The sequence below is a fragment of the Pholis gunnellus genome (genome assembly GCF_910591455.1).
Source record: "Pholis gunnellus genome assembly, chromosome: 20".
NCBI classification, from domain to species: Eukaryota; Metazoa; Chordata; class Actinopteri; order Perciformes; family Pholidae; genus Pholis; species Pholis gunnellus.
The window spans coordinates 4,421,444-4,439,435 of NC_136547.1; the positions used below are offsets into that span (position 1 = coordinate 4,421,444).

General features: G+C 45.3%; 1 protein-coding gene across 19 annotated transcripts in view; it reads left to right on the plus strand.

The window, feature by feature from the left end:
- The window catches only part of svila (supervillin a), a 79,973-nt gene extending 68,449 nt beyond the window's left edge, over positions 1-11,524 (plus strand). For 17 of the 19 annotated variants that reach the window (XM_079181923.1, XM_079181925.1, XM_079181930.1 and 14 more), the window contains 17 exons: positions 295-450; positions 2,600-2,736; positions 3,257-3,404; positions 3,498-3,643; positions 3,862-4,037; positions 4,780-4,930; positions 5,038-5,317; positions 6,015-6,169; positions 6,290-6,395; positions 6,555-6,762; positions 6,961-7,094; positions 7,197-7,352; positions 7,852-7,995; positions 8,461-8,582; positions 8,829-8,984; positions 9,902-9,922; positions 10,745-11,524. In XM_079181923.1, coding sequence (XP_079038049.1) covers positions 295-450; positions 2,600-2,736; positions 3,257-3,404; positions 3,498-3,643; positions 3,862-4,037; positions 4,780-4,930; positions 5,038-5,317; positions 6,015-6,169; positions 6,290-6,395; positions 6,555-6,762; positions 6,961-7,094; positions 7,197-7,352; positions 7,852-7,995; positions 8,461-8,582; positions 8,829-8,984; positions 9,902-9,922; positions 10,745-10,831 — 2,483 coding nt within the window. In that variant the 3' untranslated portion in view covers positions 10,832-11,524. The remainder of the gene's footprint in view (positions 1-294; positions 451-2,599; positions 2,737-3,256; positions 3,405-3,497; positions 3,644-3,861; positions 4,038-4,779; positions 4,931-5,037; positions 5,318-6,014; positions 6,170-6,289; positions 6,396-6,554; positions 6,763-6,960; positions 7,095-7,196; positions 7,353-7,851; positions 7,996-8,460; positions 8,583-8,828; positions 8,985-9,901; positions 9,923-10,744) is intronic. The other 2 variants (XM_079181929.1, XM_079181928.1) reach the window with 1 other exon arrangement.
- The last annotated feature ends 6,468 nt before the right edge of the window (positions 11,525-17,992 follow it).

Genomic DNA, 17,992 nt, shown 5'->3' on the forward strand with positions numbered 1-17,992 from the left:
AGCTGGACGAGGTCTGTTGCTTGTTTTGAGAGTAACGTTAGATAAGCCACAAAGTCAATGTCATGCTACTCCCATAACCTCCTCCTCTGACAGCAATAAAAATACACTTAAACTGTCTCTGGAGTGTTCTGTATCTGTTCCAGTCGTATAGAGACCGTGTTAGTCTGGCATGAAAAAGGTCATTTACTCTCCAGCCGTTGTCTCATCTGTATAAAGGACGGTAAATGAAACGACTTGAATGTATTCTTCCGCCTCATGTCCCCTCTCTGTGTGTCTCTGTTGTGCTCACTGCAGTGAACAAGAACTCCGGTTTCTCCGACGTGGCTCTGGCCGGTCTGGCCAGCAAGGAGAACTTCAGCAACGTCAACCTGCGCAGCGTGAACATCTCCGAGCAGATGTCTAACAACAGCGCCGTGCCTTACAAGAAACTGATGCTGTTACAGGTCAAAGGTCAGTAGAGTGAGCAGGTGGCTCAGACCATACACAGACAGATGCACCCACAACGGGGTCTTTTCTTTTTCTTTCTGTACCCTACTTTTAGTTTACTGCTTTATAGTTCCAGTGATGACTCAGAAAAACATGTTGTGGAAAGTCCAGACTCTATTAAATGCAGTTGTAATGAAATCCCCTAGGGTTATAATACCAATTGCCATCTTGCCCACATTTTCATAGGCCTGTCTTTTCATAAATGTAAACCAATAGTATTTAGTAAAAACGGTGGTTCCCAACGGTGGTTCCCAACGGTGGTTCCCAACGGTGGTTCCCAACAGTGGTTCCCAACAGTGGTTCCCAACAGGTCTACATCCAAGTTCACATTTTAACTTAACTCCCCTTTAGTTTCATTTCCTTCCACTCTCTGAGGGAAGGGTGCTAACCTCTGTGCTGCCTGTTTCGATATTACCTCACAAAATAAAAACAAAGTAATAATAAGAATTACAACTAGAGAGTGAAATTAGGGCAATAACAACCGCGCGAATTTGCCATCCATGGGCTAGGTGAGCCTGAAAGTTGCATGTAGTAGCACCTGCTACTCGAGTGACATCTTGTGCATTGCCGTTACCAGAGCGACACCACTAGCGTTAGCTTGGCTGATGAACATAACAGCACTGTTCAGAATTTGGAGTTCAAATTCAACACACTTCAAAATTAAATTGGACTAACTGTTGTTTTTTTTTAAAGCGACTCAGCCAGAATGCACCCTACTAAATTTGTGGACGCTAACCCAACACCAGTTGAGAACCAGGGGCCAATGGTATAACTAATAGAGTGGTGTAGGAATAAGTCCTTTAACCCAGAAATGAGTTAACAAGTTCCGGCTCCCTCGTCTCATAGTAAGTGGGTTTGTTAAATGGGTTTTTGGTTAAACGCCTGAAATAAGGTTTGTTCTTCGATATAAAATACGTCAGTGACTGTGGTGTTATAGCCTCGCGTTAAGTTTTTAACTTCTGCCGATTGCGTTTACGCTTCAACTATCATAAAGGTGGTGTTCATTTAAGATTATCCTGTTGAACAACATACTTAAGTATCTTGTTTTAAAACTTGTTTACAAAGGAGATTTCTTTTTTTCCAAGAATCCAAAATCCATTGTAAAAACCCCATTGGCTTTTTGACCAAGGAACTACTGCGATGCTAACTTCCGAGGTTGGCCCACAAAAATCCGTCTTCCTTGCACCACTCTATAAGGATTTGTCCTGAGGGGGCACAGAGGCCATCGTGTCACACCAAGAAATATCTGTCTTCTGTTGAAAGCACAACCCTTACAAAAGTCATATTGAGGGCAGTCTCTTTAAATAGACATACTTGAGGATGCAACATGTTTACTGAACCAACAAGCCAGCCAAGCAGAAAGGGATCCAAAACATCTGCCTACACTTTCCTGATCTTTGAGGTTGTTTGTTTCGCTAGGCATCAGTTTGACCAGTGATTACATTCGAGGATAGAAAAACAAATGGCTGCTGTCTTACACAAAGCTTTTGGAGGATGCTGCTTCGAGAGCGTCCTTTCAAGAGGATGTCTAAAATAGGAGTCGGGTCTATTTTGGTGTCTTTGCACCTCCTCCTCACGTCTGCCGGTGACAGCTGTGGCTTTAAATCTCCCCCCCCCCCCCCCCCCCAGGTCCCCCCACACTATCCTGGGCTGATCCGCTCCTTAAAACACCACTGTCTGTAATCCAGAGCAAATGTATGGGGGGCGGGGGGGACCCACTTTGTTAGAAGACTAGCCGTCCTGACCTGACGGTGTTGAGTGGTGCTTTTAGAATAGCTGCTGCTTAGATCACCTGGAGAGCCAATGGGATTGTGAGTCACTGAGGCCCCTAAAAAACCCTTAGAGTTTATAAGAAACATTTATGATTTAATGTAGTCCACAAACTGTCCTGGCTACATTAATTAGCTGGAAGGAGAATTCATAGAGATGGGTGCTTGACATGGCAGATACATGTACAGGGCCAAGTGTCCCCTGTACATGTTCCCTCCGACACCCCCAGTATGATAATCCAGGCATGCTGAATCAGAGCTGTCACCGATAAGCCACCTGTCCTGTGTGTTGTTGTCGTCGTCGTCGTCTCCCCCCCCCCCCCCCCCTGCCCATGTTACACCAGGCCGACGGCACGTCCAGACCAGGCTGGTGGAACCCAGAGCGTCCTCCCTGAACAGCGGCGACTGCTTCCTACTTGTCACGCCACACCTCTGCTTCATCTGGACCGGGGAGTTCGCCAACGTCATCGAGAAGAACAAGGCGAGTCTGGCTCTGGAGCGCTGCCAACTGACAGGGAATACTAACTCGGATAGACGCGGGTTTCGTTCACATGGACACAGGTGGAGTGAGGGCGGGGGGTTATGTGGGGCGGACATAACGTGCAGGAAGCAACGGTGGCGCAGCAGCAGCAGCAGCAGCAGAAGAAGAAGTGTGTGTTGACTGAAAGGAAATGTCTGTGTGTCTGTCTGTGTGTGTCTGCGAGTTGTTGCAGGAAACAGACTCAAAACAAGGCTATTGTTCATAGACTGCTCTGCTGACCTGTGATTGGCTGACCAGAACGCTGACCTCAATTGTACGTAGAAGGACCTACATTTCTATGAGGGGTTGTTTGAGTTTAGGTCATTAAAGTTTGTAGACTCGTCTTCCTGAGCAGTGAACTCCAAATGATAGAGCTCAAATTGATATAAAAAAAGTTTATTAAAAAGCAAAGAACCTCTGTTTTTGGAATCAACCAAACTCATCCGTATAATTTAATACCAGCTGTTCTTTTTTTTGTCAGGCTTCAGAGTTAGCAAACTTCATCCAGAGAAAGAGAGACTTGGGTTGCCGAGCCAACTATGTCCAGGACATCGAGGAGGGCGTCAGCACGCAGAGCCACGCTGCCAAGGACTTCTGGAAGATTCTGGGGGGGCAGTCGAGTTATCAGTGTAAGGATTTGGATCTGGCGTAATAAACCCAACCTCGAGGAAAACGGTCCCCAGAGCAATGGAACTCAAGCTGATGTCTCTTTCTTCTTGCAGCTGCAGGAACACCAGATGAAGACGAGCTGTACGAGGGGGCCATTGTGGAGACGAACTGTATCTACCGCCTGATGGATGACAAACTGGTCCCAGATGACGATTTTTGGGCCAAGGTGCCTCGCTGTTCCCTGCTCAACCCCAAGGAGGTCAGATCACCTGACTGGAGGCTAAATGCATGTTAAATGTGTACAACTGTAAATCATCCAGGGATCTAAAGGCCTCTATGTGTAGGATTTGAATATGTTGTACTTTGATGCCACCCAATGGTGATTTAAAAAGATACACTGTAGGAGAGAGCTAAGCCTGCTGCTACTGTTGCATTGGAAAAATAAGGAAGACTATCTCTGTCTGTGTTTCTGCGCAGGTTTTGGTGTTTGACTTTGGCAGCGAGATGTACATATGGCACGGAAAGGAAGTGACGCTGGCACAGAGGAAGGTGGCCTTCCAGCTGGCAAAGCACCTGTGGAACGGCACCTTCGACTACACAAACTGTGACATCAACCCGCTCGACCCGGGGGAGTGCAACCCTCTCATACCCAAGTACGGAAACATATACTTCAGCATTGTGTGTTTACACCGTTGTCTGTGGCGGAGGAGATTTCACAAACTTTAAAAGGATAGTTAGTAAGAGTAGGATCTCTTGATGTGGGGTTGTATGAGATACTACTCCATAGTCAGTGTTTTATCTACTGTAGATGGAGTTTGGAGAAACATACAGGAGGACCAGCACGGGAGCAAAGCAATGTACTGCTGTGGACGGGGGCAGCATGAAGACGGATTTTAGATTCGATATCAGTCTAAGTGTTCTAAACTATATTTAGAACATTTTCACTGCTTTACCTTTGCCGTCAGACAGCGCTTTCCACCAGGGAGCTGAAGCAGTGACTTCTATCTTTCTAAGCTCTCTTCAAAGCCAGAGACTCCTTTGACAAAAACAGTCATTTGAACTCACAGAACACATGAGTTGCTGGTCTGCCGCTGCCTCTATCGGTTAGTTTGTTTGTGTTATTGAGTGATTTTGGTGATTCCGAACTAACCCTTCTGAAATAATAATAATAACTAACAGATCCAGGAAGCGGTAGACCAGGTGCTGCTGTGTTCTGAGAGGTCAAATGACTGTTTTTGTCAAAGGAGTCTGGTGGCTTGAGAGCCTAGATAGATGGATAGTCACAGCTTCAGTACAAGTGAATGCCACAGCTACTGCTACAACAGTGTATAGAGAGCCTTTGATTGAAGCACTGGCATTGTGTCCCTGACGGACTGCATCCTCCTCACCCAAAAGGAAAGGTCAGGGCCGACCTGACTGGGCCGTGTTCGGCAGGCTGACTCAGCACAACGAAACCACCCTGTTCAAAGAGAAGTTCCTGGACTGGAGCGACTCCAGGAAAACACCGAGCCCCGCAAAAAACAACGACCACATCGCCGATCAGAAGGTATCAAAAAAGTACTTCAGTATCGTCAAAGTCCTGTGACTTTAACCAATGTGGCGCAGACCACGCAGAGTATGAAATGCCCTTTCCGTCCGTCCTTTTACCCCCAGGAGCAGTCCACCTCCGATCAGCCCCGTGCGTACGACGCCTCCCGGATGCTGCCCCTCCATCAGGTGCCCGTCTGCACCAGACTGGACGGGTTCGACGTGGGGCGGGGCTACGGCCTGGTGGAGGCCGAGGACTGGCGCAGCTACGAGATCAGCACGCTGGCGGTGGAGGTGTGGCACATCCTGGAGTTTGACTACAGCCGCCTGCCGCGCCAGAGCATCGGCCAGTTTCACGAGGGCGACACATACGTGATGAAGTGGAAGTACATGGTCAGCGCTGCGGGTCAGTGTCTTCTACTTTCACTTTTACACACACGCGCACCTGGGGAACTTGGGTTCCATTTCAATAGTCGATAGTATTTTTATTTATTTCATTTAAGTGCTACTTAATTAACTCTAACACGCAAAATAAGTCGGGTAGTTTCAACCCATCTGTAACTTCTAAGAAAATGTAATGTTACGCTACTGATGAGATCATTTGCTTTAGAAGCCACAACATCCTAGTTTTTAGTTCCAACTGCTCGTCATGTCCTTCTTATTATTGCACTGAATCTTGTGTTTGAGCAAATTCATCAAGGAGTCAGAGTTCTTTAGTTTCCCTGTTGAAAACAGGAATCCTTCCTCTGGCCCTTGAAGTTGGCCGATTTTAAAAGAACTTCCAGGAGGACGCGATTCATGTGCATTAGGAGAAGTTGAGAATGAATCAAATTTGCTCTTGTATCGTCCTTATTAAGATGATCTCAGTATATCTATATGAAACATAGCCGCCTGTTTCTATATTCTCTACTTTATTGAAGGCTTCTAAAGTGTCTGATTACCCAGGAAAGTAATAAATTGGATTATTTATCTCTTCCTTGTAAGAGGATGTTCTATCATTAGCTACAAAAACTTCCAAAAGCATAAATGTTTGCAAACCGTACAAAGGTTTATTGTGATAATATATGCAGCATTGAGACAAGCTAACACTCTCTTGCCGTCAGTGGGGAGGAGACAGAACCCGGAGCAGCAGAAGACGGCGGGGGCCGGGAAGGAGAAGTGCTGCTACTTCTTCTGGCAGGGCCGCAACTCCACCGTCAGCGAGAAGGGAACGTCGGCGCTGATGACGGTGGAGCTGGACGAGGAGCGGGGAGCACAGGTACGTGAACGAGTGTGCGTGGGTTCGTGTATGTGTGTGCCAGGAAAAATCAAAGTCACTTGATACGGATAATTGTGTGATCTTTACTCCACCTCCCGTTTCGTTTTCCTCTTCCTCCAGGTTCAGGTCCAGCAGGGTAAGGAGCCTCCGTGTTTCCTGCAGTGCTTCAAAGGAGGGATGGTGGTCCACTCGGGGAAGAGAGAAGAGGAGGAGGAGAACTCACAGAGTGAGCCTGCATTACTGACAAACACACTCTGCTGCTGCGCCATCATTTTCAAATAAGACTCACTAACAACTGAGCTTTTGTTCTTTAGGCTAGGAGCTACACTTCAGCCAAGAATTTTTCTTTAAAAAAATATATTTGACCTCCCCCTGTCCCCCCCAGGTGACTGGCGTCTGTACTGCGTGCGGGGGGAGGCGGAGGTGGAGGGCCACCTGCTGGAGGTGGCCTGTCACTGCAGCAGCCTGCGCTCCAGGGTCTCGATGGTGCTGCTGAGCGCGAGCCAGGCCCTCATCTACCTGTGGCACGGCTGCAAGTCTCAGACGCACACGCGGGAGGTGGCGCGCACCGCCGCCAACCAAATCAAACAGCAGTAAGTGGATCCTTGATTGCCTCCCTCCTTAAAGTGACGCCAGAGGTTAAATTCCAACTAGCGGGATCGGCTCAATTTGACTTCAGACTACAAATAACCAGAGCACTTCCCGACACCTTTGTTGCTGAGATGAATCCATTTCTGATTTGTTCTCGTGCTGTCGTTATCAGCCTGTGTGACGCGTTTGTCCTTGTGCAGTTGTCCTCTGGAAACCGGCCTCCACAGCAGCAGCAAGGTGACCATCCGGGAGTGCGACGAGGGAGCAGAGCCCGCGGGATTCTGGGAGCCCCTCGGGAGGAGGGACAGGAAAGCGTACGACTGCATGCTGCAAGGTGGGGGGAGCCAATGTGCACTGTAATAACCAATGTTCTCTCCCTACCATAAACAGCTGCGGTTGGTGTAATTAACTGCTTTGGTTGACCTTTGACCCTCAGACCCAGGGCGGTTTAACTTCTCACCACGTCTGTACCAGCTGAGCAGCAGCTCAGGGCAGTTTGCAGCAGTGGAGTTTCTTTACCCCGCCAGAGACCCCAAGGAGGTCAACTCCATGCCCTTCCTGCAGGAGGATCTTTACGCAGCATCCCAGCCAGGTACATGCGAGCATTCGTCCTGCTGTACATGTGAAGGTAATGACTGTACATTTTATTTAGAGGGTGCTTTTCAACATAATCATTTTCAGCTGACCGCAGCCATTTCTTCCACTCATTTTACTGGATGTCTGAGGCCGATTCTGACATCAACTTTTGAGATTTAAGATCTGAATAGAATTAGAATATCTGATAGAATTTGTATTTGATAAGGATCCCTTGAATTTGATTATTTAACAATTGTGAATAGAATATGTTCTGAGTGAGACATTTTACTCTTGATAAATGTACTTCTAAATGACGCCAACACTTTGTTTTACTTATCGACTAAGTTATACAGTGTGTGTGTGTGTGTGTGTGTGTGCGTGTGCGTGTGCGTGTGTGCTTTTTTTCTCTCCATCCTCAACTTGGGAACCTAAATCTAAAAAATGATGAGCGGCCACTTTATGAAATCGTCCTCACACTGAAAGTCTTCACCTTGTTTTCTTTCCCCGACGTTCAGCCCTGTTCCTGGTGGACAACCACCATGAGGTGTATCTGTGGCAGGGCTGGTGGCCGCAGGACAGCGAAAGCCCCGGCTCAGCCCGAATCCGCTGGGACTCGGACAGGAAGTGTGCCATGGAGACAGTGCTGCAGTACTGCAGAGGTACTTCATTCTATTATTAGACACAGGAAACTCTTTTGCCTAACTGCGTAGTGGGGCTATTGAAGGTGAAAGAAATACATAAATATGGAGCCGGGAAAGGGAGGTAATGTTCTGGGAAGAAACTCCCAAATTTTACAGAAAAAAAACTTGAATATTCTCTGAGATTCACAAATGTGCACGAACAATGGTGTGTTTTTGTCAAGGAACCACATCGTTTCACTTTGCAAGGGTGAATCAACCTCGTCACAACTTTGGTTCCGTCTAAAGTCGTGTTGTTGTGGTAAGGATGGCCTCTGAGGGAGGCAACGGTCCTGAAAGATGCAGATGCGCGTTTTCGTTCATGTTCTGTGCTATTTTACAAACATAACGCAGACATCAGTGTGCATTGCGCTTTGTCTTCATGTTAGACATGTTTCATTTCCACATGTCCTCTCTGATAAACAGCATATTGTTTCGTCTCCACAGAAAAGAATGAGAAGAAGCCTCCCAAAGCGTACCTGATCCACGCCGGTCTGGAGCCCCTCACCTTCACCAACATGTTCCCCAGCTGGGAGCACAGAGAAGACATCGCTGAGATCACTGAGAGGGTGTGAATCAAGTCACATCATCTGATATGAACCAGTGCTGCTCACAGTGTCTGCCTGTAGCCATTAGTGTATATACTGTACTGAACACACATGCACTTAGTGTACAAAGAGAGTTTTATGAATATAGGTCAGTCCAGGTGTAAGACATGATCCATCATTTGTGTTGAAAGGTAATATATTGTGTGTGTGTGTGTGTGTGTGTGTGTGTGTGTGTGTGTGTGTGTGTGTGTGTGTGTGTGTTGTCAGGAGGCTGAGGTGTGTAACCAGATTATCTTAGTGGAGGACGTGTTGGCCCGGCTGTGTAAGACCATGTACCCACTGGCAGATCTTCTGGCTCGGCCGCTGCCTGAGGGAGTTGACCCTCTTCGTCTGGAGGTCTATCTGTCTGAAGAGGACTTTGAGGTGAGGACCTGCAGTCTACAGACTGTCTCTGGTGTTACTTTAGAGGTGCCACATGTTTCTTGCCACCTAATTGCTTTGCCTCAGCAGGTGGCTGCGAAAAAGCTCTAATAAACTCACTGTACACCATCTGCCAAGCACCAAATGACAACCAGAAATAGTTGCCTACCTGCAGTTGAACAAAGTGGAGCCTTTAGCAGCTAAAGAGTCAAATATTTGTTGGTGGAGACCAAAAACGGAGAGAGTGAATGAAGGACTTCCGTCCATCAGATGGAACGAAACGCGACTTCAAATGAATGCTAACGTTGCTCTGTGTTTGCTGGATCTGCAAATAAGCAACTGTTGCTAACGCAGCAGCCTTATAACCTTTATACGCCCATAAGAGGTGTGATTTACAGATCGTCACGACCCCGACTGGCCACAAAAACTGATTAGTACTGCTTTAAAGTACAGAGTGATATACTGTTATGTAGTTAGCACCTTTAAATGATACGACTGGTGTTTAACATTTATCTTATTGCCAATAAATCCTCATAGGAACAGGAACAGAACAGAGGAATAAGACTTACCAAGCAGCTCATTCATCGTTGGGTTTGGTCTTATTATTGGATTTATTAACAATAAGGAGAATATGCAATAAGACGGGCTTTATCCTTTAACTTTGAGCTTTCATTGTGTTTACTCAAATATGACTTTCAGGAAGATTCTTGTTTAGAAATACTTGAAGTTATAGAAATATTATGGATCACTTTCTGGGAATATTTGATGTTCCTTGTGTATTATCTATGGCTATATGCATCATTCAGCTTTCACCTTATGTTCACGGCTCTCTTCCTCTTTCTTTTTCCAATCTCGTCTTTCATCATGTTCATCTTCTTGTCTTTCTGTAAACTTCTCTATTCATTCCTTCCACCCTCCAGGGTGTAGGGGCTTATGGGAAGGTGAGTCCTCTGGCTTGAGCATGGATGACCTGGACAAGTGCTCCTGTTGCACAGCATCCTCACTCAACTCAACCATGAACCATTTTCTATCCAACTCTTCCTCATTGCTGTTTTTTTTTTTTTTTTACATTTTCCTCTCTGATAAAATATCTAACTCCTAATTTGTTCATTAGCATGCTGCTCACTCACGTGTTGACGCCGTACTGAATCCTGGAGATATGAGATCTTTGACCGTGTTTTACTGAGGAATGAGTGCTGTGTTCTCCATCTCACTGACGCATGAGTGTGTTCTCAGATGTTACTCATTCGTCGCCGTGCGAGCTGCAGGATGTCTGCTCTTAGAGATGCACCGATCGATCGCCGCTCTGAACCGGCTGGTCGTCAGCTGATCTGTCATGACATCACATTTTCACACGTGTGCCACATGATGATTTCACTTAGTGTACACAGCGGCGCAGACAGTAACGTCTCACTCACACACACACACACACACACACACACACACACACACACATTATGTCGTAGGTGTGAAACTTCTTTTGAAATCAAGCTCGCAAATTGTCTCAAAATGGGCGGTAGAGAAACGGCCTTAAAACGTTTGAAAAACTATCAACATCAAAGTAAAAAGGATTATTTTCCTTTTTTTTGTATTATGTTTGCATATGTTGTTAAATAGATGTCCAATATGACTGGGGATGTGATTTAAAAGGACATTCCTGTGTCATCAAAAAAAAAAAAAAAAAAATCTGAAATCGGTGCATCTCTAGTTGGTTTTTAAATTGCGATCACTCCGTGGTTTGACTGCGATGTGTGCTCCCTCAGAAAGCCCTGGAGGCGACCAGAGAGGAGTACGGAGCTTTGCCCGGCTGGAAGCAAGTGAAGCTGAAGAAAGCCAAAGGACTTTTTTAAACAGGCTGAAAGCAAGAGAGCTGACCTGAAGACACCGGGAGACGTCCGGACACGACGGAGGCTTCGGGAGCTCCGGTTACAAAGAAGAAGAGGCGATCACGTTTCCCGCCAGCTTTGCGTTGGTGTTTCGGTCGTATAAGCAGGAGACAAACGCACCTTACGAGAAGTTTATTGAATTGAATGTTAATGTAAATATGTACCATACGCAGAACAGCCCAGTGCCCTTACACTGACAGCCATGCAGCAGTCTGTGAATAGTGGGAGCAGGCCTGTCAGCCTGTTCAGCAATGCTCTGCTATTCCTTTATGTCTGTTTGTCCATTACAAATCATTTATATTTATCAAATCCATATGGGATTTCTTTTTCTTTTTTTTCTTTTTTTTAGAGCTCCATTAATATTCACTGAGCTAGAAATCATGAATAATATTGAGGTCTGTGTCATATGTTGATAAATACTGGAAATCACAGAACTGTCTCTGTCGCTGTACAGCTCACCGCTTGCCATTTACAAGTCCAACAATGCAGCTTTGTTATTGCGTCTAGTGTCATTCTTGTGTCAGAAAGGATGCAGGCCAATGAGATGATGTACTGTGTTTGAATCCTTCAGTGTATAGTGCCTTGCTTTGTGTACAGTTTCTATAAAGATCCTAGTCTGCATTTTGGAGACTTTTTGTGATATAAAGAAATAAACTCTGAAAGTTAGAAAGTCTCAGCCTTTTTTCTGATGAATGATATTCTGCATAATATAAATATTCTGTTCTTCGATTCATAGCATGAATGCAACAGACAGTGTTTTGTATTTTCCAGTAGAGGGCAGTATAATACTAATGTCTGTGGATTGGAGACATGATCACATTGAAGTCATGTGATATTATTGCTTACATGTTCGTGCTATTAGTAACACTGAATACACTATTTCTGTCAGTATTCTACAGGCAATCATACCTGCTGTACATCAGCTTCTTTTTCTGTGGTAAACTGTTGATTATTGACTAAATGGAAATTATAGAACCCAGAAAGATGAGACGGGTTAGAATATAAATCTGAACATGATTATCAATATAGGAAAGCAGAAGGAAAAACACCAAATGAGGTTTTTATTTTCAACCTTTCCTCCTTATGGTGTTGGGTGAGTTTACCTCTGTAATTACCTCAATCTATAACTTATTCATGTCTCCTATTCAAATGAAAACATGCTCATCTAATGGAAAGAAAAGCTGAATGTGATTCACAGCAGACGTGTTGAAGAACAGGTGAAACTGAAGCAGCTAACATTCAATTCTGTTCACCTGTCACACAGGAAAGTAAGCTTCAGCAAACATGTCAAAGTCTTACAGTCAGTGTATTATATCTAAAACCAGTGGTAAATGTAAGTACATATACTCGCGTACATGTTTGAGGTTCCACTTCATACTTCCACTCTACAATTGAGGGGAAAATGAATTGTACCGTTTGATACAACCTGGTGTTCTGCTCAACTGCACACAAAGTAGTTAAAAGTGGCTTCATCTTCATCTACAACAGTAAAATAATACATTCATTTAACAATAACATGAATACATCAGCAGCATTCTAATAATTAAAGGGTCCATTTTTCTTTATTGATTGCACTCAGTTTTGATCATTTAAGTACATTTTGCTAATACTTGATAAACTTGTAATGAAGTATTCTTACTGTGGGGTTTTCCCCACAACTGCTATTTCATTTTTTCTTTTTTGCAACAGAAACAAGAAGAATGTGGATTTTGCAGCTTGCGTTTAATAATATTTCAATTATGTTCAACCTGGCTTATTTTGTTGCTAGTTTACCCACAAATCTCATGACCTACAGTATCACGGAGAGTGCTGGTCCTTCATTAGTATTTTTGTATTTGTTTCCAAAGAGGGAATGAGAAGTTTTAGAAAGCTGCGTTTGTGTTGCTTCCAGTGACTTTAGAACATGAGACCTATCTGTAGAAATAAAGCTATCACTGCATTAATGCTCGTACAGTAAATACTGAGAAAGTCACACATGGCAGCTTTATGGATTCTGTTAAAAGCTCGATTACCTACGCGGAGTCACAGGTGAAAGCTCCGATCGGCCTTCCAACCTGTCAAACCTCGCAGCCTCATTTTCCAGGCTGTCGTCCAACTCTCTTCTCCACACACAGAAACGCGCGCACGCACGCACACAAACACGCGCGTGCATGGAAAAGCTGTCAGATGTTCTCAATATCAGCCGTTTGGCCCGCGTTGAGGAACAAGAGCAATTAGAGGGGAATGTCATGCAATCACACTAGAACAATATACACAGCGGCTTTCTGTTCATCCAACTGTTGCCGGAGTGTTGCTCAACAGTTCCAACGGCCTGCACCGAGAACGGCAACACCAGAGAGAGAGAGAAGAGGAAGAAGAAGAAGCGTTTTCCAAAAACAATAAAATAGGTTGGCAAGGCGCTGCGCGGTTCTCGCTCTTCCTTGCGCGCTCGCCCTCTTCTCGCATGCTCAAGTTGTTGGACGCAGTGTGCAGGATTACTCCGTTGCGCGTGCCTCCTCCTGAACTCCTCTGGCCCGCGCGAGAGAGAGTTTGATGCGCGACACGGAGCGCATCCGCCCACCCGCTCCTCCACACCCACTCGGTGCAACATGCCCCCCCCCCCCCCCCCCCGCACACACACACACACACACACACACACACACACACACACACACACACACACTGCCCAGGTGTGTGGAGCATCTCTGAGCCCGTTTTGACTCCGAGCCCAGTTTTTCTTTTTGTGCTGAGCTCCAACCAGCTTTTTCTTTTCATACAATCCGTTTTACAGGATGTAGAAACACCACCACACACACACCTGTGCAGTCCAGTATGTGGACACGCACACACACCTACAACACTGCCTGGAAAGATGCAAAGTAAAGGGTTCATTGACAAGTAATCCATAGATCAATCAATAGTTTCCAAAGGGACTATTTCTATTGGTGAGGAACATTTCCATTTTGCCATCCGTTTCCTGCGAGATGTGACATTTTATTACTTGGTTCAAACGTTGTTCAGAATCCCCCCTTGTTAACTTTTTATGTGTCGCATAGAGCACAGTAAAACACTCCTGCAGTTCACTTCAGGGCTTCCTGTAACCTTTTATGACAAACCTCTAGTTCCCTTAACTTCTCCATTAATCTGACATCTATTTGCAAGGCAAAGAGGACGCATAGCATTACAAGTAAACTCGTGTGTGCAAGCAGCTACACTTTAGACATATAGATCCACATCCACCCCACAGGCTCACTAATAGCATCAGATCCTGAGACATAAACCTGGGGAAATAGAAACGTTTTGAATTGGAATGTGGACACAGTTGGTAGTCTGACTGGATTAAATGAGAAACATTAGAAACATACTGGAGAGCCAAACCATCAAGTGCTTGAACTAATATTATATTAAAACCTGCATTGTTTGCCTCCACGATTGCTTTCTAGCAGCCTTCTTCTTCACTGCCCTTTGTTGGCCCATCGCTTCGTTTTCTGGCGCTCTACTGCCACCGTCGACCGGTGGGACGGCGTACAAACTGATGGCAGGAAGCACGAAGATGATGCCTTCATGCGCAACAACTAACAGAACTGGGACCCTCTCCAGGGGGGTGAGCGGTGTCCTCCTTTACAGCAGCCCACTGCTCCTAAATGTTGAGGTTAAAATCAGAGGTTAGATTACATGTATGTACCTGTATGTTTATGAAAATTGTAATTAGGTTTATGTTTTTTTTAAATTGGCAGAGTGCACCTTTAAGAGTGCAAACTGATTCTACTTTTTCATCCAAAATCCACGATCATGTTCTAAAATATACTACGTTTTGCCTACCTAACAGCATATAATATGTATTCTACTTCAGCAGGTGCAATATGAAAATCCTGCTCAAACATTATCCAGTAATATAATACATATACTTCACTATACAAGGAGTGCATTTTGCACCATGACTACTAATGCAGGGCTTCATTTGTAATGTATAGTATGTGTATATTGTAGTATTGGCCTTCTTAATGGATCTGAATACTATACATCAAAAATAAATGGGGGTTGGACGTTAACCTCCGCGTCCTTGTTTAGTGTGTGACAGCTCTTCACACTGAGCCTCCACAGCAGCAGCAGCAGCAGCGCCGGGGAAAGGTGAAACTGTAATGTTTGTGATTAATTATTAGATTATGCAAAGGGTAATTAAAATATCAGTCAATATTTACCGGGCCATATGCCACGGGCGCTTTTGCCGCCACGGCTCGCCTTTGAATTTTAATATCCCAAACGGGGGTGAGAGGCGCCCTTTGGCAGGTATCTCCCTAATGCTCTTAACCATCTGTCGACGCTCAGCCCACTTCCACACCAACATAATGTTTTGTTGACGATAGCGGTGTTAATTCAACACGGGCTTAGGTGCAAAGTGGCACAGTTGAGCTTTAGCACCATTTATTCCACAATATTTGCATTTGGCGGCGTGCCTGCCCAGCGGCACTCCTCCCCTCTCCTCCTCTCCTCCTCTCCTCCTCTCCTCCTCTCCTCCATCCACAGGAGATGACGAGCGGCGAACAATGAGAGTCCAAATAAGGCTTAGCACGTATTCTTCTGCATGCTGTGTTCCCTTTCTGTTCACAGTTTCTATTTATGTGTGGATTATCAGTTGCTCTCGGCATCACAATGGGACTATGGGTTCCTCTCCTCTCCAGATTCCACCTCTCTCCTTTCCTCTCTCCTCCTCTTCTCTCCTAATGCCACCTCTCTCTCCTCCTCTCCTCTCCTGATTCCTCCTCTCTCCTCCTCTCCAGATTCCACCTCTCTCCTTTCCTCTCTCCTCCTCTTCTCTCCTAATGCCACCTCTCTCTCCTCTCCTCTCCTGATTCCTCTTCTCTCTCCTCTCCTGATTCCATCTCCCCTCTGTCCTCTCCTCTCTTCTCCTCTCCTGATTCACCTCTCTCCTTGTCCTCTCATCTCCTCTTATGATTCCATTTCTCTCCTTCCTTCTCCTCTTATCTCTTTTGTTCTTAGCTCCTATTCTGATCCCTTTCATTTCCTCTCCTCTCCTAACTCCCTCTCCTCCCTGCTTCTCCTCTCCTCTCTTCTCCTCGCCCTTCCTCTCCTCCCTGCTTCTCCTCTCCTCTCTTCTCCTCGCCCTTCCTCTCTTTTCCTCTCCTCTCCTCACTTCCCCTCCTCTCTTCTCCTCTCCTCTCTTCTCTCCTTGCCCTTCCTCTCCTCTCCTCTCCTCTCCTCTCCTCTCCTCTCCTCTCCTCTCCTCTCTCACTTTGGGTTGGAAAAAAGCTCTAATCCCCACACTTCCTGTCCAGAGTCTAAGAAAGCCACTTCAAAGACAGCAGCCTGAGATGATTTATGGGAAATGAATTTCAGAAAGAGGACTTTTCTTCTCTTTTCTGGTGCCCTGGGCTCTTAGTGGTAAGCTCTGCTTGTTAACCCAGATTTAGATCTCTACCCTGATGGAGCCCATAAAAGCTGTGGATTTATATAATGTGGAGCGCAGCCACGTGCCTCAGGTCCCCTCGCTCGCTGCGTCTCTCCTCCGTCTCTTGTCCAATTTAGACCTGGACGGTCACTTCGAGAGCTGGATGGAGGCTGTGCAGCACCTGGGGCCCATCATCTCCGGCAGACCACACACCACAGCATGAGCTCTACAGACGTTTAGGTTTTATTCCTCAGGCTTATGATGGAATTAACCTACAGATGGAAACAAAATAAAGTAAGAGTAATTTGGGGGCAGGGGCTGCGACTGAGGATTCTTTTTTGACAAAATAAACTCAAGGACCACTTTGTAGATTTTTCCGGAGCTTTCAAGTGCATCTCAACCTTTGCCAGCTTCTGCTAAATATATGCATTTTGCACAAAATCTTCTAAACGCGTCGTCTTCTCTATAGAAACACCGTCCTATGGCCTGTCAGCAGCGTTAACAGAAGGGGCAGTGTCGGTGTCCACCAGTGTAAACAGTGAAAGCCCATCTAACAGACATTGATGGTGTCATAGTGAGGTCCATTATTAAAGGCATGGAGTCAATATCAGCCACTTTAATGTTGACTGATAGATTCACTGCAGAAATAGAGACAAACTGCTTTATTTCACGGGTCTGTAATGTCCCAACTTTACCTTTTCTGAGAAAGCACTTTGTAAACTTGTACTAATGAAGGGGAAGACATCACTGCATGTACTGCTTCATTCCAACCCAAGTAAACACTCACGGTTCATTTATTATTGGAAACTTTGTTCTTCTTGTTGCTCTCATTTAGACACATGATCAGTTCACCAGCTGTGATTAAATACTCATTGTAAATAATGAACTGCAAGTTTACCAACTGAGTACTGAGATCGCTATTTTCACATATCATTTGTACCTTTTGAGATGAATTGTTAACAAAACTTGTCAATTAGGAATTTAGAAGTAACAAAACATTTGGTTGATCTCATAAATCACTTTTGATTATTTTCATTATTAATCTGGAAAAAAAGCAAAACTTTATGTGTTTTATAAATCCCATCAAAACCCTCAAATGTCTTATTTTATTTAACTGGTAGTCCAGTAGATATTCCAAAAAGATTTACATTTTTTGACTTAAAAGATTGTTTGACAAAGTTTAGTTTTCTAAATAAGCGATTCATTTGACTTTTACTCATTAACTTCTCATGTTGTGGTTCCCCTGTGAGCACACATCCTCTAAACATGGTTGGGATGAGTATTTGCTACGTCATGTGGATGGAAGTCACATTATTCCCTCCATCCAGGATGAAGAACCTTTAACTGCAGCTCTTGAACATTCTGCCAATCACTGAATCAGTCAAAAGTATCTTAGCCTTTTTTAGAGGAGCTCCCCTACTACGCACTTCACCATGTGTGACTCTGTGTGTGTGTGTGTGTGTGTGTGTGTGTGTGTGTGTGTGTGTGTGTGTGTGTGTGTGTGTGTGTGTGCGCGCACTTCCAATCGCGCACCGCGCCTTCAAATTGAAGCCTTTGGACCGGAGTCGAGAGACTGCCCTCCCACCGCCACCTGGCATCATTAGAGGCTCTGATCCTCTAATCAACGCCAACAAACACACCTCCTTCCTCCTGCTCCAGCATCCATCCATCCCAACCCCCCCCCCCCCCCCCCCCAATCCTGCGGCCCAGCCCCGGGTCTGGCAGCCTGCTGTGGA